Source organism: Protobothrops mucrosquamatus, unplaced genomic scaffold, assembly GCF_001527695.2.
Source record: "Protobothrops mucrosquamatus isolate PMUCROS unplaced genomic scaffold, P.Mucros_1.0 scaffold1123, whole genome shotgun sequence".
NCBI classification, from domain to species: domain Eukaryota; kingdom Metazoa; phylum Chordata; class Lepidosauria; order Squamata; family Viperidae; genus Protobothrops; species Protobothrops mucrosquamatus.
In genome coordinates, this window is record NW_015387341.1 from 133,687 (window position 1) to 155,924 (window position 22,238).

The window sequence follows — 22,238 nt, forward strand, 5'->3', positions numbered from 1 at the left end:
GAAGGGAGGGAGGGAGGAAAGAAAAGAGGGAGAGAAAAGGGAGGGAGGGAGGAGAAAGAAAGAAAGAAGGAAGAAGGGAAGGTAAAAAGGGAGGGAGGGAGGGAGGAAGGAAGAAATCCTTCAGAGACCATCTGTTCTTGAGTGAGGCTTAAAACATAACTCTTATTGGGAAATGGTGGCCATCGTAGCCTCTTTTTTTTTTTAAAAAAAAATAAAATAAAATTTTGCGAAAGGAAACATCCTGCACAGCGTCCATGAGGCCCAGCCGAATAGGCGGCTGCATTGACTTCAGGATGTGAACCGACAGGCGCGCGCGCGCCCACGCAGCGACACTTCGGGTTCCCCAGCGACCGGGATAGCGGTTCCAAAGGAGCGGAAGAGGCGGGAGCTTCCGGTGGGACGGGAACAGCATGGGGATTGAACTAGGCTCGTGACACTCTGCCCGTTGGCACATCGACGGTGAGATTCCTTCGTCAGAAACCGGAGCGCGGCGCCCAAGATATTGGTTAATGTCGATAAAACGTGAAAATAAAAACGTCAGCCCGGTGTAACGGCTTCGGTTTGGCGCTTGACGCACCCGGAAGTGAGCGTTTCACGCCGCGCTAGGCCAAAAAAGGGGCCGCTCTTCCGCTTCCGGGTCAGAGGTGGTCGCCATGGCGGTACTGGCTTCCAATCCCAACAACCCCGTGGTCTTCTTCGATGTCACCATCGGCGGGCAGGTATGCCTCTGGCGGAGGGAGCGGGGCCGGGAGGAGTGGCCTGGGGAGAGCCCGGATTCGGCCTCTGACGCCTCTGTCCCTCCGCAGGAGGTGGGCCGCATGAAAGTGGAGCTCTTCGCCGACGTGGTGCCCAAGACGGCCGAGAACTTCAGGTGAGCCCGAGGCCGGCGGGAAGGCGGGGGCCATGGAGACGGGAGGCCAGAGCGGCCGCCCGCCACAGAGCCGCCCGGCCTAGAGCGCCGCCGCTTTGCCAGCTGGCTGGGGATGATGGGCGCAGGGAGACAAAAGGAAAGCTTGTTGGGGAGAGAAATTCCCAAGCCCTTCCCTGGCGGGGGAGGGGGCAGCCCTTCGCCCTCTACAACCTCCGAACCAGGGGCCTTCAAACTTGGCCTTTTTATGACTTGTGGACTTCAACTCCCAGAGTGGCTGAGGAATTCTGGGAGTTGAAGTCCACAAGTCATAAAAGGGCCAAGCTTGAAGACCCCTGCTCTAAACTCACGACTGGCTCGCTTAGCAACAGAAACTTTGGGCTGAATTGTGGCCGTAAGTCGAGGACAGCTTGTATAGAACATGCAGCTTCGATCCGCCTGTCCTGTCTCCCCCCTTCCCGGCCCCAGTGATGGAGGGGCTTTCTTTGCTGAATTTGAGCCTCTCCCTCTGAATCACCTGCCTCTCTGCGTCCCAGTTTAACATGCAGCCTTTTTCTTTCTTCTTTCCAGGCAATTTTGCACGGGTGAATTCAGGTGGGTAGATCGATCCCGTTGATCCTTCCAAAAATAAAAATAAAAATTGATTGATTTGATCGAGCTGGAAGAGTGGCAGCACAGGAGGAGGAGGAGAACAATCCCTAACTTTATATTTTACGCTTTATGTGTTTATTTAGCCAAGTGCGGTTAGACACACACAGGGAATTAGTCCTCGGGTACGGAAGCACTCGGTGTACTTGCCAAACAACAGAGTATAATTATAATAATACGAAAGTATACAGCCAATAAAAGGTGGAAGTAAAAACATAGTAAGAGGGGTAAATAAAAATAATAAGAGGCTAGTGAAGAGAATTGCCGCCCCTCTCTGTCGTTTGTCCTTCTACCTCAGGAAATTCGAGATCAGAACAAAACAGTGAGAAGTGACAGGTTGTGAGTTGGGAGTGTTGCCTCTTTGGCCCCAGAGCAATCTTGGTCACTGGCTATTGTGGCATCTGCCAATTTCTGACTGTTTTGCTTTTTTCTCTCCCAGGAAAGATGGTGTTCCTATCGGTTACAAAGGCAGCACTTTTCACAGGTACGTCGGGCTTTGGGCTCTGGCAGGCTAGTTTTTTTCACCCCTCCAGCTCCCCACATCCGGGGCTGATGGACTCCCACATTTGGAGAGGGTGCTTCAAATGAGTGAATTGCGTTCTAAACCTGCCAGCCACCCCAATCTTGTTGTGTGGCCTTTAAGTTAAACTGTGTGTTACTTAAAACCGAGTCCCTTGAGGCACTATTTTGCAAGCCATCCAGAATCCTGTTCCAGACATTTACAGCCCATTTGTGAGCTTCCCAAGTTGGTGTTTAAGAGCAGCTGTTGGATACCTTGACCTCCTAATATTTCTTTTTTCCTTTTCAAGGGTTATAAAGGATTTCATGATCCAAGGAGGTGATTTTGTAAACGTAGGTACTTCAAAGCTCTTTTACGGAAGGGAAAGTGGGCATTTGACTTGGAATTGGTGCAGATAAGATTGGAAGTTACCCCACCAAGGAGCTGGACTTGCAGGCTGGCACCCTTATTCAGAAACTCGAGCTAAAGTTCTCAGGAAAACTTAAAACGTTTTCTAGAAAACAGGCTAACATTTGCTGGAAGGAAGTGGTTCCTCTAAACTTCTCCTTTCCTTGATTCTGTTTAACTTCCACATCACAGAAGCGAAGATGGCTACAAACTGAACTCGCTCACTCTGAGGTTTCGCTGGCAAGATGGCGGGGGTTCCGCTCAATAGCTTGCAGGGAAAGGAAATGCCTTTTGGGGGGGGGATGCTAATTTGTAAATGCAGCATATTAAAGGATTAAGGAAGGAGTGATTGCGGACGTACTTGTGCACTTAGACTTCTTTTTTTTTTTTAACAATCATTAGAGGAGGCTCATTCTGGATAAGCAGTTTTGTATCTGTTTGCCAAGGGAATTGCCCCATGGCTCATGAGGCCTTCCTCCCCTCTTCTCTCCGTCTCTTCCTGCCTTCCGTTCATCCCCCCTTCCCTTTCTTTTCCCTCCTTCCTTCCTTCTATCCATCCATCCATCCATATCTTTCCCCTCCTTCCCTCCCTCCCTCCCTCCCTGGTCTTCTCTCTCAATAGGGAGATGGCACTGGAGTGGCCAGCATTTATCGGGGACCTTTTGCCGACGAGAACTTCAAACTGAAACACTCGGCACCCGGCTTGCTCTCCATGGTAAAGAACAGCCTGAAGTTGGATCTGAACCTTCCTCACAGATCCCTTCAGTAACTCGTGCAGCCCGAAGAAAGGATTCGTAGCTTGGGGGGGAGGGACTTGTTCCTGATCTGTTCCCTTCTTTTTCCCTGTAGCCCCCAGGCATCTTGGGAAGGTGCCCATCCAGGTCCCAGCATCAGGAAGGGTGGGGATCGGGAGCATTCCCCTTCCTTCGGTGCCACTACCCAGCCCAGCCTTCTCCGGGGGGGGGGGGGGACCCTCTGAATTTCCGGTTTCTCATCTGGATTGTTGCCTGGGAGGAAAGGGTTAAACCCCAGCCCCTCTTCCCCCCCCTTCCTGCTGCTGGCAGCGGGTTGCTATTTATAGGAGCTGCTGCTTCAGCCTTGCTGAGTTTTGGCAGACAAACAGTGGCCAGGTGCCGAACTCGGGGTGGGGGTGGGGGTCCTTGATCGGGCTGCCCAGCAGGAAGACCACCGCCTTTCAACGCCCGGGTCTTGCATAGCGCCCAATGCGACGTTGAATTGGATGTCCTCCAAATGGAGGCACTCTGAAATTCTCCCCCCCCCCCGGCTGCAGAGCCTGGGGTGAATGGGGAGGGCTTGACCACACGGGAGGTCATTCTCCTCGCCTGCCCCTTTCCCCGCAGGCCAACAGCGGCCCCAGCACCAATGGCTGCCAGTTCTTCATCACCTGCTCCAAGTGCGACTGGCTCGATGGGAAACACGTGGTTTTTGGTGAGTCATCACTGGCCGGGGCGGAGGCCGGGACCCGGGCGCACCCTGCCTCCGTTAGCTTGGGTGCTCCTCTCCTGATCCTGGCCCTCGCCCCAAATTCGTGGCAGATCTGCCCTGGGAAGTTCCCATTATCTGGGCTTCCTGAAATGCTTTGCACTCTTGTCTCTAGGTTCCCCCCCTCCCCCGCTGCCTCAGGACCCCCCCCCCCACTGGGTTAAGGGAGCAGCATGGGGAACTCTGGGAGTCAAAGCCCACAAGTCTTAAAAGTTGCCAAGGTTGGACTCCCCGCCCCCCCCCCAGCCCCTCTTGCTTCCTTCTCGTTCCCCTCTCCAAAGAAAGGTTAAAGATCACACCAGCCTGGCTCTTCCTTGGCTAAGGAATTCAGAAACGCTTGGAGCACTAAGATTGTTCTTTTCTCACCTGGCAGGTAAAATAATCGATGGGCTTCTAGTCATGAGGAAAATTGAAGTAAGTCGTGCTTGTCTCTGGGTTTGCGATGAAACTCTGCCATCCAAGAAACCACATGAAAATTAGGCGGTTTTGCTTTTCTAGAGAAAAAATTATTTTAATTTGCTGTTCTAGCCTGAGGCTTCCCAGACTCTCCTCTCCTGCCTTTCGGGATGCAAATCCTGGCCAGGCAGCTTAGAAGAGCAACATGCCCCCAAAAGGTGTAATCTCTCAGCCTTTCACTCTTCTGGCTATTTCTGCCTGAGAAAGTGAGAGAACCCAAATGTAGGGTCCTTGGTCCCCTCTGAGCTTGGTGGTTTTCTGGCAGATGTTTCATTACCCAACTAGGTAACATCACCAGTGCGAGTGAGGAATGGGATTTGCTCTGTTGATATAGTTGGGTCCTGAAACATCTGCAAGAACACCTCAGTACCAAACATAAGTTATAAGCAGGCTGCAAGAGAGCCTCTTTATCCTGGCAATGGCTATCTGAGCAAGGTTGCTGCTGCTCTTTTCCCATTCTGCATATCTGCTCACCTGCTTTCTGCTTCTTGCAGAATGTGCCCACCGGGCCGAATAACAAACCGAAACTGCCGGTGGTGATTGCCCAGTGCGGAGAGATGTAGGTAGGTGTCACCTTAGTTTGTGCAGCTGAAGTGGCCTCTAAAATGCTGTCTGGGAATGGGGTGTGTGTGTGGGGGGGTAGGGGATATCTGGGCGAGACAGGAGGGTCTATGCCTGGGACGTCAACTTTAAGACCTGTGGACTTCAACTCCCAGAATTCCCCAGCCAACCATTAGCATGGATGATGTTACCTAGTTGGGTCACGAAACGTCATGAAAACCATGCTGGCTGAGGAATTCTGGGAGTTGAAGTCCACAGGTCTTAAAGTTGCCAAGGTTGGACGACGCTGGTTTACACAGCGCATTTCCATGTGTCTGCAGCGCAAATCAGAACTGTAGCCATGTTCCTTGCCCCTGGCGTGGAGGGTTGGCAGCCCACGTGGCCTCTCAGCAGCGGGGAGGATTGGAACCTCGCTCACAGAGCAAAGCTTGCAAGTTTCCTTGTGGTCTAACTCGGCACAAAGTCCTTTCTGCACCGAGTGTGTCACCACCTCAAGGGGAGGCCACCAATGTAAGCCCTGCCCCGGATTCTGCATGTGGGGAAAACCCAGCGCTGGGGACTAATTGTTTACCTCTTCCTGATTCCAGGTTGATTTTTGCTTCGTCCTGGGATGCCAAGCAGTTCCTGACCGCTCATCCTTCATCCCACATTCCACGTGTCTGTTCCCCACCCCATTTGTAAATAAAAAGACTTCTTAAAATATCTGTCCATCCTCATGCCTCGAGGGAGGGTCACACAGGTCTGAGGTGCTGGGAATGGGGAGTGTATCTTGCGCCCCCCCCCCCAGTCGTTTCTCTTCTTCCAGTAGGCAGCCCTTGGGAAATTGACAGATGCCTATCATTGGGGGGGGGGGGGCGTCACCTGCATGTCAAAGCCGCGGACCAAGCAAATAGAAACGCAGCGCGTGTGCCCAGAGCCGCTTGGCCAAGGCGGCCCGGGGAGCGATTTGGGGGCGCGGAGGGGAGGGGAGGGGAGCGGCCGAGGGCTGCCCGTGTGACCTTGAAGCGGCCACCTTCGGAAGTCCCAACGCTGCTCCAGCCAGGCTCGAGCAGAGCGGGCGATGGGAGAGGAGCGGGCCGATCGTCTTCCCGGTAGACGGGACTCTGGCGCGCCTTTCCGGCCAGCGGGGCCAACGGGAGCGCCGGCTGGCGGGAGGGCGGGCCCGCTCCCAGGGGGGGGATCCCGGGGCTGCCCCGCGCGGCTCCCCGGCCACGTGCGCCCCGGACGGCTCCAGCCCGGGAAAGGGACTTCCTGGCCGCGCTTCTCCCAGGGGGCGGGGCGCCCGGGCGCAGGGCCAATCAGGAGCCCCGCGAGGGGGCAAGCCCGCATGAAGAGCCGAGCCCTTTCTGCGGGGGCGGGACACGCTGAGGGAGCCCACCAATCGCGGGACGTAGATTCTGACGGGCGGCCGGCCCGAGCCAACGAGGCGCCAGCGATCGCCTCGAGCCGCCGCCGCGGCCCGATGAGACCGCGCTGCGCCCGACAGGCAGCGCGTAGCGGCCAATGAGCGCCGGGCAGGGGGCGGCGCTTGAGGGGTGGCTAGTGAGTGCGCGCCGCCATTGTGGCCAGTTCGATCGGTATCGGGAGCGGAGAGCGGAGCCCAGCGAGCCCGGAGCAAGGGAGCAGCCCCCCCCGCCCACGGCCGGCCCCCGAGTCACCATCAACACCGCGCGGGAGGCGGCGCTGCTGCTGCGAAAGCCAGTCACCACCACCGTCCACCGACAGTCAGCGACGCCATGAGCAGCGAGGCCGAGACCCAGGCGCCCCCCTCCGCCGCCACTCTGGCGGCCCCGGCGGCCGCCCCGCCTGCGGCGGCCCCGTTGGCGACGCCCACGGGCCCCTCCCCGGCCGTCGCGGATGCCAAGCCCAGCAACGGCGGCAACAGCAGCGGCGGCGGAGGCGGCGGCGGCAACGGAACCAACGGCGGCCTGGGCATGGCGGCGCCCCCCGCCGGCGGGGACAAGAAGGTCATCGGTGAGGGAAAGGGAGGGGAGGGGAGGGGAAAAAAAAAAAGAGCGGGGCGCGCGTGCGCGTGAAGGGAGGGTGGGCGGGCCCTCGTGCGGCGCGTGCCGTCTTCCCTCCGTCTTCCCCCTCCCTTCTCCCTCGCGCACGTCCCGCCATCCCGCCCGCTGATTGGCCGCGCTCGCCCTCCCTCGCTTCTCTGATTGGAAGGGAAAAGTGGGTGAGCCATTTTCTCCTTTCTCCGCCCCCCCCCCCACTCCAGCTTCAGGCGCGCGCCGCGACCGTTTTGAGGCGGTTCGTGCTCTTGGGGCGCGCCTGCGCCTTAGGTGGTGGGAGGGGGCGAGAGAAGAAAAAAAAAAAGCGCGTGGGAGGGGGCGGGGCCGAGGCGGCGCAAGATGTCCGCCGCGCGCGGAACCCCCTTTTTTTTTTTTTTTTGTGCGCGCCTCCTGCGCGTGCGCGGAGCTCGGCCCGGCTTAACGCGATCAATTCGGGGCGCGGGTCCTCAGCCGGGAGAGCCGGGCGGGGGGGGCGAGCATAGAAGCCCCTCCCGGCCCCATTGCTGGCTCCCCACGGCCGCTTCCCACCTCCTTCCTTTGTCTGCTTACTGACATGCGCGCTGCGGCTTGCCTGGGGAGAGGGGGGCTTCGAAACGCCCCCCCCTTGGCTGGGGAAGGGGCGCTGGAGGGCCGCTGCCAGAGGAAGGAAGGCGTCAGCTGGCGGCTGTGCGGAGCAGATGGCCGCCAAGGAGGGGAGGGGGAGATGGGCAGACAACCCCCCCCCAGTCTTGGCTTGGTTTCCCCTGCTTGCCTGGCTGGGCAGAGCCCACCTGGCAGGGGCTGAGCCCCCAGGAATCCTCCCGGCCCAGGCTGGGGCAGTCAAAGCCCATGTCTGGTAAATGCACCCTGAATATACAACACTTACAATATGGGGAGTCCTTGACTTGCAACTCTTCATTTGAAGTTACGGTGGCACCGTAAAGAGTGACGTAGGACTCTCTCTCACATGGTCATTGGGGCATCTCCCTGGCCCTGAGATCAGAGTTCCCACGCTTGGCCACTGGCTCGTGTTTGTGGCCGTGGCTGTGCCATGGGGCGGGGGGGGGGGTTTGCAGCCTTTTGACAAGCAAAATCAATGGGGGAGCCAGATTCACTTTAGTTAGTGAACTTACCAACTGCAGTGATTCACTTAACGGCTATGGCAAGAAAGGTCGTAAAATGGGGCAAAACTCAAACTAACAAACATCTCGCTTAACAACAAATTTTGGGCTCAGTTGTGGTTGTAAGTCGAGGACCACCTGTACATACAAGCAGCAAAGCCATATACCAATAGAAGGTGGTAGGAAAGACGAGGAGGATAATACAACTAATGTGCCATTAACATACATCACTTAGAACAGTACCGTAAGTGGTGCTGCCTTTTTTTCTGCAGCTTTTGCCAGGAACAAAATCTCAGCATATGGGGGGGGGGGGCTAAATGTGGATGAAGCTTCTCAATCATCCAGGTCCTGATTGTCCCAAAGATGCTTCCCCCCCTCCCCCAAACAAGTCAGCTGGACTTTCTTGGTGCTTTCTTTGAAAACATTTCGCTTCTTTAGTTCAGAATGTTTTCAAAGAAAACACAAAGTCCAGCTGTCTTTTTTTTGGGGGGGGGACCCCTTTGGGATATTGCAGGGGCTTGTTCATTATTACCTCTGCATTGGAAACTTACAGGCCTCCTGTGATTTTTCTCCTTGCAAGTCAGAGTTGTTTGTTTGGGGCTTTGAAATGAAATTCCTCTCCCAGCCAATATGAAAACATACCTTTGGATCTATGATAGGGAAAACACTGCTGCTGCAGCTGAAAGATAAATGCATATTATAGAGTCCTTCCAATCAAGAAGGACGGAGGTCTTGAGCTGGGCTGGTTCTTACCTGTCTTGCACCTTTTCTCTTTTGCAGCAACGAAGGTTTTGGGGACAGTGAAATGGTTCAACGTAAGGAACGGCTATGGCTTCATCAACAGGTGACCAGGGCTGGGGGCTGTGTGTGTGTGTCTGTATTTGTTTTAACTGCTTGGGAGTGAGTCACAGTTATTACTTTCAGCTTATGCCTATCTTTTATTGAGTTGGGCACGCCATTGCCAGTGTGATCCCCCACCAGATGTGCTGGATTGTTAGTTCCCACCCTCCCTATCAGGGATGGGAGCCCCTGGATGGCAGCTGGGCTGGCCTAGAAGCTCACAAGAAGTCTGCCTCCCCATTCTTAGGGTTACAAATGATGAGTCTTTCTCGCATGGAAGGGATCAGATGACCCTTCCAGTAAGCAGAGGGAGGCTTGCAACAGTTGTCACCCATAAAGCTGGTTCCGGGTTCTTGATTGAACTTTCTGTTGAAATCCCTATTGTGCCCTCTGCATTCAAGTTCTGCACCCGGTTAATCATACATTCTTTGGATTATGAGTCATACTTCACCAGCACTCTACAAATAGTGCCCAATAAACGTTTTGAAATGTAAGATTTTAACAGTCAGGTTCTGGGTGTTTCCCTTATTTTTATAGTCCTCTTAAAGCCCTGTGCGCTTCTCTGTGCAAATCATTGTCGCTGGGCAGGAGGTTTAAGTTACGTGTCCCATCTGTGGCAGTTCCCAGGTGGAGGTGCACGATCTGGCAAAATGTTTTTCTGGGAAAGGTTGATAAAGTTTCCTACCTGATTGCAGCTGTTGACCTCACTCTTACGCCAAGTGGTATGATCAGTCTGGTGAATACTTTGGATCCTTTCAGGCAGAGGGATCCCATCTGCTTTTATTCTGTCCTATGTAAACATCAGCCTGAAAGTAGAAATTGTATTTAGAAGGTACGTGCACACATACCTGCCTTAGTTCAAACGGACATCTGTTTTCCTGTACGGCCTTTGCGTTCCTGTGAGTTGCTTTGCATCAAGAATTCGTGAAAATGCCTCTGCAGAAGAGAGCTGTCCCATAGCCAAAATTACGCTTGGCCTACCTTTCCAGCTTTGGCTGTTCGCTAATTGCAGGAGTTCTCAAAGAAGAAATCTGAAACGTCAAGTTAGTCGTCTCCTCCTGTATTTTTAGCTCAGGATTTAAGCGGAGGGCGTACACTTGGGAAGATCTCGCTCTCCTTGGCAGGGCCCAGCGTTGGATTGGCCTCCGTCCAAAAGGGGTACCACTCCTTGCCAGGGAATGCTGGCTCTTTTGTGTCAGATGTTTTCTGAAATGGATACTCCTTGTTTTGCAGGAATGACACCAAGGAAGATGTGTTTGTCCACCAGGTGAGATGCTTTGTTTGCTAGCTGTTGAGGAAAAACAGTAGCGTTTCTGCCTTGCTGAAATAAAGAGAAGTGTATCCGGGGAGGGGGGGGGGAATGTGCTGGCTCAGAACAAAAGGAACTTTACAGTTTTTTAAGCAGTTTTTTCTAATGCGAGATTTCAGCTAATGCATGATGGCCAAACTATAATTTTGAGAGCCTGCACAGGTCCACAGAAGTGCAGATTTCTTTCTAGCTACTTATTTCTTAAACTTAAGTTCGTTTTTTAGTATTAGTTGTCTGCCATAGGCTCTGCTAAGTGAACTTCGCTTGGTGCAGCCCCCTGTGAGCCTGTTGGTCCTTGTCCTGGCTTTGCCACCTTTATGTTTTCATGTGCTTTTGTCACTGAGAACAGACTTCCTGTCTGGGGGGGCCTGGTTTGTCTTGAATTAGATTCTCTGGCAAACTTTTTAAAAAGTCTTGGTTGGACAAGGAGACCTCCAAGGTCCCTGTTATTTTTCTGCATCCCACAGTCGCCTGGGAGGAACCCTGTCGTATATTTCTCCACGTTGATCTCCACCCCGCCTTCTTCTCAAACATTAGATTTTCACCCGAATATTTCCGATGTGTTTCCTTGTTCTCTCTTAACACCTTCCTCCTTCCCTCCGCAGACTGCTATCAAGAAGAATAACCCCAGGAAATACCTTCGCAGTGTAGGAGATGGAGAAACTGTGGAGTTTGACGTGGTTGAAGGTGAAAAGGTGGGTGAGGAGCCCCCTCCCCCGGCTGCCCCCTTTCTGGGTGGGTGGGTGTGTGGCAGCCCCCTTTCCCCAAAGGGAGGGGGGGCTGAGGCTTACCAACCACTTTCCCTTCCAGGGAGCAGAGGCAGCCAATGTTACAGGTCCGGGCGGCGTTCCTGTGCAAGGCAGCAAATACGCAGCAGACCGTAACCAGTACAGACGATATCCTCGGCGCAGAGGCCCTCCGCGCAACTACCCACAGAATTACCAAAACAGTGAAAGTGGGGAAAAGAATGAGGGGTCAGAGAACTTGCAGGAAGGGCAGTCCCAACAGCGCCGCCCCTACCGCAGGAGGCGGTACCCCCCTTACTACATGCGTCGGCCCTACGGCCGGCGGCCACAGTACTCCAATGCCCCTGTGCAAGGAGACCTAGTTGAGGTAACTCTTACTGATTATCAAGATTGCTTGCTCTTTTGTTTGTCTGTTTTTTGGCTGGGGGAGGGGTAGGGAGGTTGGGCTGCGGAAGGAAAATGGTTCTCGGGCGTGGGGAAGTGGGAAGTGGGGTTGCATGCCCTGCGGGGGCCGTGGGGAGGAGGCCTCCCAGCTGGCTCAGAACAAAAGGAGCTTTTGAATGTTTGAAAGCCCTGTTTTTGTCTTAAGTGGGAGGCCAGAGAGGCTGCAGGTGTGCCGGCTTCAGCACCTTCCTCCTCCTCCTCCTCCATCTCACAGGGCGCCGACAACCAGGGTGCAGGGGAGCAAGGCAGGCCTGTCAGGCAGAACCTGTATCGGGGTTACAGACCGCGCTATCGCAGGTGAGTCCCTGCAGGCCGCGCTGCAGTCCCCGCGGTGTCCGGATCGTGCCCGGCCGTAAAAGTCGGGGTGAAATGTCTCAAGCCTGCCCGGGTTTTTCAGGGGCCCTCCTCGCCAACGGCAGCCCAGGGAGGAAGGCAACGAAGAAGACAAAGAGAACCAAGCAGATGAGGTCCAGGGCCAGCAGCCACCTCAGCGTCGGTACCGTCGCAACTTCAACTACCGGCGCAGACGCCCAGAGAACCCTAAACCACAAGATGGCAAAGAGACCAAGGCAGCCGAACCATCAGCTGAGAACACGTCCGCTCCCGAGGCCGAGCAGGGCGGGGCTGAGTAAACGCCGGCTTACCATCTCTACCATCATCCGGGTGAGTGGCCGAGAGAGGACGGGGGGGGGGAGCACTGCAGTCTGGGCAGCCTGAAAGGGGTGGGGGTGGGGGCGACTCCTTTGAGTTCGGGCTCCCCAGGGACAGTGGCAGGAAGCTTTAAGGACCCCCCCCTCTTGGCTGAGTCACCCGTAATGTTAAACCCGGATTCCCCAATCCCCAGTGCTCTTGGGGAGGGGGGTTTCACGTAACACAGTCCCAACGTTTGCAGGTGACGCCGTTTGGGGAGGGGGCTTCAAGTCGCAGCGTTTGGGTCAGAGTAGCGCTTGCTTAGAGCAGCTTGCATTGTGGATCTGTAGCCGTCATTTTCCCCGTGAGTCCTGCTGTCGATTTCCTGCTGCGCCAGACAGAGAAGTGGCTCTTTGCCCAGTTTGCACAGAAGAGGCTGGGGGCTTCAAGCCCCTGACCTGAAGAGGAAAATGGAAGGAACAAAACGGGAGTGCCCTCGTTTGGTCCGCCTGCTTAGGGTGATGTTTAACTCTGCCAACTCTCTGGCGGGCTTAATGGCTTTGAATGGGCAAGGGATTGTGGGAACCTTAAGCCGGGATCCCCTGCTGATTTTTTTCCAGGGTGGTGGGCAAGATCCTATTACTTGTGGCTTTCTTTCTGTTTCCAGTTTAGTCATCAAAGAAGAGAGAATCTGAAATAAGCAGAATCTGAAATTCCAGCAATAAGAAATGAACAGAAGACTTGGAACTGAAGACCTTAAGTGCTTGCTTTTTGCTGTTGACCAGATAACTCGAACTCTCTGCATTATCTATGCAGCACGGGATTTTTATTATTTTTACCTATAAAGCAGTCTCCTCCTTTTGGGAGCGACAAACATGTTTTTTAAAAGGCCTGTTTTTTCTCAATACACCTTTAAAGGTTTTTAAATTGTTTCATATATCTGGTCAAGTTGGGATTTTTAAGAACCTCATTTTTAATTTGTATGAAATACACCTGATTTTTTCACGTCAAACTGCAAGCATCTCTTAAATAAAGGTCTTAAGAATTGCTCGGTGTGGTCTGGCTGTGATTCCAATTCCATGCTGGCCAGCAGCGGTCCCTTCGGCCCAGTCTGGTGTGTAGTGCTGAAGTCAAACCTTTTGAGTGTGAAAGAGCTGATCTTAATCTGAGAAATTTCTGGATTGTTACAGAGGAGTTATTTGCCCAGAGCAGGCTTGCCTGAGTTTGCAGATTATACTTGGAGTTTTTAGTCAGGAACTTCAGAACAGACTAGGAAGTTCACTGTTCATTCACTGTGACTAGGAACCCAGAGCTAAGGTTGCGAAATTCAGGAAAATGGGAGCTTTTCTGCTTATAGCAGACTTGGGAGCATCTGAAATGCATATGGTGAGGGGTTTTTTGTTTGTTTGTTTAATAAGCTCAAATAGCTGGGACGCTTCGATGTTTTACTTACGGGAAGGTCTTGGGGAGAAACCTGCAAAAATTAATAATAGATGATCATCAGTGGACGGGTGAGGCCAATTTTTTGAGTCTGGGAGTCCCAGGCAGGCGACAGACGGGATGCGGCGTTGTGTTTTTTTTATTGAGCGACAAGTTGATGATCTTCAAGATGGAGTTTTATTGGACTTCCCCAGGATTTCTACATGAAAGCATTGAGTCCATAGCATAAAATCCCCCACGTGGTCATCTTTGACTGCCAGATGTCCGTAAAATCTGACTGCTTCAGTATGGTCATCTCCAGAAAAAATGGGGACAGAAACTTTAGCAGTCCCAATTTCTCAGAAGACGGCTTCCAAGTTTTGAAAAGCGATTCTTGCCATGGAGAGCGTCCTTGTCTCTCGACCCATCCAAGAGCTTTTACCGAGCTGGTTTCAGTTAAGAAAAGGAATATGACTCAGAGCCGCAAGAAGCAGAGCCGTCCGTGTGTTACGGCCATATTTGGTGGCAACTGTCTCCCTGGCCAGAGGGCCCTCTTGCATTGCTGGGGGATCAGGTTGACAGGCTTGGGATGGTGCCCTGGACCATCGTCTGGGCTGCAGGTCACCGGAGGACGGGTGGAGGCAGCCAAACTGACCTCGCCAACTCAAGTATGAGGTGGTTTGTTTGCCATCTGAAAAGGTTCTCCAGCACCTCTGGGTGTGCTCCTTTGAGACCTTGGTCAACAAGCCTCAAGAGCCGTTCCAAAACACAAGAATTTGCAGGAAAGCGCTTGAAGTGAAGTGTTGTTTTTAGCTCAGTAGGAAGAGAGAAAAACTAGATTTGGACCCTATTCACTTGAGAACCCATCCTGCCAGGGGACCTTAAGGCAGAGGAATCTCTCTTGCTTAAGTGCGAGGAGGGGGGAATGTTGGACTGGAGACCTCCCAACTCCCTCCCGACTCTGGCATTCTGTTAACTAGCAGTAGATCATATTGTTTGCTAAAAAAATTAATTACATTATCAAGTTCGATTTGGATATAGTAATTAAACGCAGTCCTCTGGTCCGTCTCTAGTTTTGGGAAAGGTTAGATTAGGTAAGTGGTGTATCGTTCTGAGAAAAGATTATCTTTAAACCAAACATGATAAAGAGCTGAGAAGGGATTGAGCAAAATGGCTAAAAGTGGCAAAAAGGGGCTTGAGTCAACAAATGATTGACCCCTGTAGAGGTGAGCAGGACTGCTCTGAACTGGCTGCCCAGTTACTGATTAACCCTGTTGCCCTTCTCCTGGGGTAGCGATGGCCAGAAGCCAACTCCAACACAACACCACAAAGTCATAAAAGAGCTCTAGAAAGAGCAGCTGCTGCTGGGTGGTCTCCGCCCAGGCCTTCTCTTTGAAAGCAGCTATCCCTGCCAGGGAGAAGTGGGGAGGTGCAGGCCCTCGCAAGGAGCCGCTGTGGAAAGGGATAAAAGGAAGGGGGTAACTTGGGCTGTGCGAGATGTGAGTGCTGCCCCCTCGATAGCCAGGCAGTTGTTTCTGAGTTGCCCCCTTTGACACTAGCGGAGTTCATCAGCTGCAAGGAGAACCAACTGGGGTTTATTGATGGGCAGAAACTCGCTCTGGGGACCCCCAGGCTGAGAAGATGCACCCTAAGGAGACGTCCTGGTGGCTGCAGCGGCTTTAATTCGGCTGCTGTGAAGCTGCCTCCCTCTGGAAAGGACCAGGGGACTAATAAAAAAAAACAAGGCCATAAAGAACGGGCAGGAGTCAGGGAGATCCACCCATGGGACCTGCCTTCCCTTCACTTTGGAAACACCAGAAAACAAAAGCTGAATGGCGAATTCTGGGAGTTGAACTCCAGACCTTTTTAAAGTGGCCAGACTTGAGAAATATGGGACCCGTTTGGCTTTAGCAGAAGTGGCAGCCTGGCCACTGTGATTGAAAAAAGAAATCGCGGTTAACCGCTATTATTATGCAAAACGAACTCTTGTAGATCGGGAAATGATTTACAGCAAAGGGGCAAAAGGATTGAAAACGGCTCTTTTTCTGCAACGGGCGGAGAGAGAGGAGAAGAAAAGCCAGAGCATCCATTAGGTGCAATTCGAGTCCTCCACCACGTGGGCTCCCACTTCTTTTACCGCCTGATCCCGCCGCTCTGGCACCTTCCCTCTATAGGCTCCCACTTCCGTCGCCGGGCAGCGCAGGCGCAGTGGCGAGGGCCGCGCCGACAGGAGCGGCGGCGGCGATGTCCCGTAAACAGGCGGCGCGGGCGCGGCCCGGGAAGGCGGAGGTGGAGCGGAAGCGGGACGAGCGGGCGGCCCGGAGAGCGCTGGCCCGCGAGAGGCGCAACCGGGCCCAGGGCGAGGGTGAACCCGACGGCGGCGGCGGTGGCCTCAACGACCAGCTGCGAGCGCTCGGACTGCGCCTGCGCGAAGTTCCGGGCGACGGGTAAGCAAGCCACGCCCCCTCCCACGATGGCTACGTGGCGCGGTTTTGACGTCATTGCTGGCGACCTACCGATTCGGGTTGTGGGGGCTTCCGTGCTGTAGCCCTTCCCACAACAACCCTGCGAGGTAGGCTGGGCTGGTGAGGGGGACCCGGCCCAGAGTCCCTTGGTGGCCTGGTCTCACTACTGCTTTGCTCTGCTCTGCTCTTCACTGAGGACTAGAGCCTTTGATTTTTATTGTATTTTATATTTTATTTTAATTTATAGTTTATAAAGTGCCGCCCAAGTTTTTATTGATTTTTTTTCCCATACATACAGTAATAATTTTTCAACCAACGTGCTGAGTTTACATTCGCTAATGCATATTTAATTCCTAATCCTTTATTCTTTCCTCTAGCCGTGGATAAAATAAGTCCCAAGTTTGATAGTATCCTGTTTCTTCTTTTTCTTTCAGTCTCATAGTCAATCTGTCCCTCTCTGCGCATTGTAGTATTTTTTTATTATTATTATTTCTTCATCTGATGGTATTCCTTCATTTTTACAATTTTGTGCAAATATAATTCTTGCCACTGTTGTGACATGCAAAATCAAATATATACTTTGTTTATCAGTCTTTTCTGGCATTATATCTAATAAAACAAGTTCAAGTTTAAAATCTACATGTTCTCCCAGCATCTTTTCTAGCCAGTTATGTATCTTTTTCCAATAATTCTTTATCACATGTCCACCAAACATGATAATTTGTGCCTGAGTTATGTTTACATTTCCAACATCTATCTGACATATTTTTAAACATTTTTGCTAATCTTGCTGGTGGCAGGTGCCATCTATAGAACATTTTATATAAGTTTTATTTATAAGAAGTTGTCATTGTCCGTTTATAATTCCTTTCCATAAATTTTGCCATTTTTCTAATTCTATATTATATCCAAAAATTTTCACCCATCTTATCATTGTTTTTTTAACTTGCTCGCTTTCCATTTCCAAAGTTAACAGAAAATTATACATTTTCTTAATTAGTTTCTCATCCAAACTTAACAATACCTTATCAAACACAGTTTGTTCCTTGTAAAACCCATACAATTTAACATCTTTATCATATCTAGTTTACATCTGCAAATGTGCCCACCATGATAGGTTGATACCCTGATTTTCCATTTCCTGTTTAGATTTTAAATTCCCTTCTTGATTCACTTTTAATGTAATTTGCATCTCATCTTGAGCGGTGCTTATTTTCTCACGCTGCAACATTGTTTCAATGGATCCCTGAGTTGTTGGGCTAGGAGGTGTTCCAACAGAGGGTACAGAGGAAGTCTTTTTCACAATAAGTTTGGTGATGTTTGATGTACTCATTTTTCCAGCCAACTATCTTAGGCTAAAATCCAAACTGTAAAAGGAGCCAACTACTTTAGGCTAAATCCAATATCTCAAGGAGAGAAAACAAACAGCAACAAAATAGAGCAAGCAAAAAGAAAAAAAGAGGGGGGAAAAAGCCAACTATCTTAGGCTAAAATCCAACCAAAAAGAACGAGCCAACTACTTTAGGCCAAATCCAACTCCTCCAGTCGGGTCTCAGATGTAAAACGTTTGCTGTCTCCAAGTCATTCCTGTTTTAGTTATGTCCAGAGTCAACAAATATAGTTATGAAAAGTCTTTTCACTTGTAGACTCACACACAGGCACTTTGTTTACACCAGGTGTTGTCTCAAGGTCAAACAGTTCCAGATTCTTTTATTACGGTATTTAGTGATAGTGTAATATCTTCTTTCACCACTAGATGTCCTCGTGCACTGTTTTATCAATATCTAGTTTCAAAAAAAATGTTACACATTTTTTCTTTTAAAGTTCTTTATATGTTGTTTAACCTTAAAAGTATACCTAAAAAATTTTTCTACCTCTTATAGATTAAGTAGTATTTTTTTAAACCAATCTGAATTCAGCTTTTTAAAAGTTCTTTTGTGTTCCTTAAAGATCTTCCCCCTTTGTAGTTGCTCGCCGCCTTTAAATCCTCTGGTCCTTCTGGGGTCTTTGCTTTTTTGCTCTTCCCAGTCAGGGGATCAACATTTTTAAGTCTAAAAGGACAAGAGAAGAGAAATGGCTCACCCACTTTCGAGGGTGAGGGAACGAGGGAACGAGGGATGAGAGCGAAAGGTAGAATGCGTAAGGACAATCATAACAGAATGAAGCGAGGCAAAACGCCGGCCAGTCCCCGGGCCAGGCTCTTCAAAGGCGGGGCCCACCAGGGCCAGGGCCGCTCCAGCCTCGTGGGCCTCCTCAACCTCCCTGTTTTCCTTCCCCCCCTCCCCCAGGAACTGCCTCTTCAGGGCCCTTGGGGACCAGCTGGAGGGCCACTCGCGGAACCACCTCAAGCACCGGCAGGACACCGTGGCCTACATGATCCAGCAGCGGGCAGACTTTGAGCCCTTCGTGGAGGACGACGTCCCCTTCGAGAAGCACAGTGGGTGTCCCCCGCGGCTCCCCTTGACCAGCCAGCCCGGCCCGGCCTTGCCTTGCCAGGCTTTGACGGTGGCTTTTCCCCCGTCCCCCGGGAGCCAGCTTGGTTTCCTTTCCAGGGGCCTCTGAGGAATTGGGGTGCCTTAGTGGGTCTCCCTCCCTCCCTTCCTTCCTTCCTTCCTGATGGGGGGAGGGGGGCTGGGGTGTTCCGAGGCCCATTTTTTCCCCCTCCCAAAGGGAGGCTCCTTTTCCCAGGTCTGCACACTCTCATCCTTCAATTTTGCTTTCGTTTTTGTCTTTTCCAGTCGCCAATTTAGCCCAGCCGGGCACATTTGCCGGCAACGACGCCATCGTGGCCTTTGCGAGGAACAACCAAGTCAGCATCGTCATTCACCAGCAAAACGCCCCCCTCTGGCAGGTGGGTCTCCCCAGAAAAGCAGCCGTCCCTGCAGCAGGCCTGCCCAGCCGACAGAGGCTCCCTGACGCCATCGCTTTGCCCTGGGGGCAGACCATTGGGTTGCCCCTCCCCAACCCCCCAAACTCAGGAAAGGCTTGGAGGCCTCAAGGAGGTCTCTGGAACCTTTGCCAGGGTCTCTTGAGCTGTAATGTTTAATAGGAGTGAAAGGGGAAATATTAAATGTGTGGCAGGCATTGTGGGCACTGGAAGTTAAACTCTATTATAAACTCCAGTTGGTTTTAAGCTGGTCGTGGCCACCTCTGCCTCCTAGCTCTGCTTGTTTGTCCCTTCCTTCCTCCCTCTTTTCCTTCCTTCCTCTTTTCTCCCTTTTCCTTTCTTCCATCCATCCTTCTCTCCCTCTCTTTTGTCTTCTTCCTTCCTTCCTTCCTTCCTTCCTTCCTTCCTTCCTTCCCTCCCTCCCTCCCCATTGGAAATTTGTCTTAACACCCTCCCCCTGCCCATGCAATGTTCTGGCCCCCATCTCAAGCGTCCCTCTTCCTGTCGCAGATCCACGGGACGGACAAGAGCAGCGCCCGAGAGCTCCACATTGCGTATCGCTACGGCGAGCACTACGACAGCGTCCGAAAGATCAACGACAACTCGGCGTCACCCGCTTGGCTGCAGACAGAGGTTGGCTGGCTGGCTGTTTTGGGCAAAATTGTGTTTGTGTGTGTGTGTGTGGGGGGGTGTTACAGCCCTCCAGAGCTGCCTGCTCAGGGTTGTTCAACTCTGCAGGCTCAGGGGAGCCCGTCTCCTTCCACACAAACACAAACCCGCTCTCACACCCTTTTGCCTCCTTGCCCAGATGCTGTGCCCAAATGAAGCCAAAATCAGGGAGGCCCCCCAGGCGAAGGTGGAGGGGCAGCAGCCGAGAGAAGAGACTCGGGATGAAATGGAGGACGCCCTTCAGAAAGTCCGCAACGCCACCGGGTGCTCGGTGAGGGGGTTTCTCCCTCTTGTTTCGGTTAAGGCCCACTTGCCTTCCGGGGAGGCTGGTCCCTGACTTACGACTATCGCTTAGTGAACATTCAGAGTTTGTTTATGTGTTTATACGGGTGGTCTTCAATTTGCAACCACAGTTGAGCCCGAAATTTATTTTACTAAGCGAGGCATTTGGGGAACTGGGTTTACCGTGGCAGCCCAGACACAGCCCAGATTTATTCAAGGCGTCCCTTTTTATTTCCCTTCTCAGGATGTGGATTTCATTGCTCAGGTCCTGGAGGCAGAAGACTACAGCATTGAGTCCGCCGTCTTTGCCGTTTTCCAGATGAAAGAGTTGGAAAAACTCCGTAAGTCCCTTCCTTCCTTCCTTCCTTCCTTCCTTCCTTCCTTCCTTCCTTCCTTCCTTCCTTCCTTCCTTCCTTCCTTCCTTCCTTCCAGGATAAGAATCATAAATGCAATATTAAAGAATAATATAATATTGTAGAAAAAGCAGGGGGGGAAAACCACAATAATTGAGAGTGTATATTTGTAAATTCAGAAGGAGAAACTGAGAGATTTTAAACATTTGAGCCCAGGGAAACTTTTGTTGAGGCCGAGAAATTTTCTGTTGCAAAACCTTATTTTCACAGCGAGCAAGCATCCGTTTGCTTGCCTGAAAAGCTGGTGTGCATTTGTGGGTCTGTGTGCATGTGTGTTTGCAAACGGGTGCACGCCTCAGTGGGAAGGAAGTCTTCGTGGCGTCTCGCGAACAATTCCTCTTAAATGTCCTTAATTCAGACGAAGGGATTTCTTTAACCTTTTAGCCAGCCTTTCCTCCCCAAAAATCTCTCGCCAGACCTAACTCAGGAAGAGAAAAACCAAAACGGGCATACATCCGCCCACCGGGACCAAAACATCCCCCTTTGTGCCAATGTTTTAAAAGCAGAAATATCCCCAGCTTGATGCTAAAGGCTTTTGGACATCCTGTTCAGAGACAGTTTAGTGTCCAGGTTCACGGCTTGATTCTCGACACAGCTTCGGGCGTCTCTGCCTCGGTTTTTTCCCCCACGGGAAGGACGGCCACTCTCCTGATCTCGTCCTGGAGGTCAGGCTGGCAGCGGAGTCCCCTGGCTGAGCACGGCCCTTCTCTTTGTAGACGCCGAGGAAAACCGGGCCACGAGGCCGAACCCGCAGCCCAGGCCGGCCCCGTGGGACGAGAAGGGAGGCCACGGCTGGGGTTCGGGCCGCCAGGAAGTGGGAAACAACAATAACCCCCACGGGAACCTCGTGGAAAGGAACCGCCCGGGTCAAAAGGTACCTGAAAGCAGAGAATGCAGCTTCCCCCGCCTTGCTGGCTCTTTGTCGCCCCTGCTGGGGGCCTGGGGGCTTCTCACCCACCCCCCGCTTCGTTCCCCTTCCCATTTCTCCCTCTGCATCCTTCCTGCCCAGGTCTGATACTTTTGCTCTGACCTTTGGCATTTTCTCCCCTTGGGTGGAGGAATTGCAGGTGTGGAAGGGACCTCGGAGGTCTTCTAGTCCAACCCCCGCTACCATTTACTAAATTCACCCCTCATCCAAATCTTTGGGCCTTGGTAGCCTCTCTGCCATCAGCCGGAATCTGGAGGGTGGCCGGCTCCTCCCTCCTTGGGTGCTTCTCTCCACTTTGCCTCATGCTATTCCTGTCACCCTCTCACGGTCTGCCCTGACCGGCCTCCTTGTGTCTTTTGGACACAGCGACTCAGGCCGCAGAGAGCAAGTGTGTCATCTCTCTCTGAACACACAAACCCGGTCAGAGAGACACCGGCAGCCACGTGCAGTGACTCAGCTGCTTCCTGCCTTCCTGCTTCTCCCGACCTCTCCGGGCACCTGACCCCCACATCTCTGGGAGGAGGCTGTTGGGAGTCTTCCCCCCGCCCCAAAGTTGGCTCTGGAAGGCCCCGGGCGGAGGCTGTCCATGGTCCGAGCTCCCCCCTCTGGTACCCACCCCTCTCCTCCTCTGGCAGGGCTCCACCAAGCAGAAGAAGGAGCTTCAGCGGTTGGAGAAGAAAAAGCGGCAGGAGGACCGGCACCGGCAGAAATTCCTGACCGGCAAGGGCGGCCCCTCGGACAATAACGCCGTCGGCAGGGAGCCCGAGTCCCGGGTCACCCTGGTGAAGACTTTTGCGGCCCTCAGTCTCTGACTCGGCCACGCTGGACGGCCTTCGCCTCTTTGAGAGAAGGGGAACCCCCCTAATGCACAAAGACTCCCCCTCCCTTAGGCGTGACGATGGGGGCAGGATGAAAGGTGGCTGGTTTGCCCGTTTGGGGACCCTCCCCCTACTCAAATCCCCCTCCTCACGTTCCTGGCAGGTTCCTTTCGTCCGTGGGCGTAGGAAGAGTTGCTGGCCAGAGGGGTTTCCTGGATTGCCGTGGGGTTCGGTGTAAGACTGGGGTGGTCCTGCCCGGAGGTTCAAGGGGGCTGGCGGGGGCGGAGGGGCAGGGAAGGGGTCCCTTCCAATCCGACTCGGTTCTTT

The 22,238-nt window shown here is 52.7% G+C and overlaps 3 protein-coding genes across 4 annotated transcripts; all 3 read left to right on the forward strand.

Annotated features, from left to right (window-relative positions):
* Positions 1–384: 384 nt before the first annotated feature.
* On the forward strand, positions 385–5,643 carry PPIH (peptidylprolyl isomerase H). 2 transcript variants are annotated; one of them, XM_015820385.1, is made up of 10 exons: positions 385–719; positions 807–871; positions 1,439–1,462; positions 1,956–2,000; positions 2,326–2,368; positions 3,046–3,138; positions 3,785–3,872; positions 4,300–4,340; positions 4,877–4,945; positions 5,531–5,634. In XM_015820385.1, the coding sequence occupies exons 1-9, from the start codon at positions 654–656 to the stop codon at positions 4,943–4,945; spliced, it is 534 nt and encodes a 177-aa protein (XP_015675871.1). In that variant the 5' UTR covers positions 385–653; the 3' UTR covers positions 5,531–5,634. The 2 variants fall into 2 exon arrangements, with proteins under 2 accessions (XP_015675871.1, XP_015675870.1); XM_015820384.1 differs by lacking the exon at positions 4,877–4,945 and having other exon boundaries at positions 5,531–5,643.
* Positions 5,644–6,800: 1,157 nt separating this feature from the next.
* YBX1 (Y-box binding protein 1) lies at positions 6,801–13,079 on the forward strand. Its single transcript, XM_015820365.1, is given in 11 exon segments — positions 6,801–6,887; positions 6,889–6,917; positions 8,842–8,872; positions 8,874–8,905; positions 10,135–10,168; positions 10,816–10,905; positions 11,021–11,323; positions 11,615–11,697; positions 11,798–12,017; positions 12,019–12,063; positions 12,698–13,079. Coding segments are annotated over 11 exon segments (987 nt in total). The 3' UTR covers positions 12,731–13,079.
* A 2,614-nt stretch (positions 13,080–15,693) lies between these two features.
* Positions 15,694–21,905, forward strand: OTUD3 (OTU deubiquitinase 3). Its single transcript, XM_015820386.2, has 8 exons — positions 15,694–15,896; positions 18,203–18,351; positions 18,653–18,765; positions 19,312–19,434; positions 19,610–19,741; positions 19,997–20,093; positions 20,882–21,039; positions 21,729–21,905. Exons 1-8 carry the CDS (start codon positions 15,694–15,696, stop codon positions 21,903–21,905), a joined length of 1,152 nt encoding a protein of 383 aa, XP_015675872.1.
* Positions 21,906–22,238: the final 333 nt, after the last annotated feature.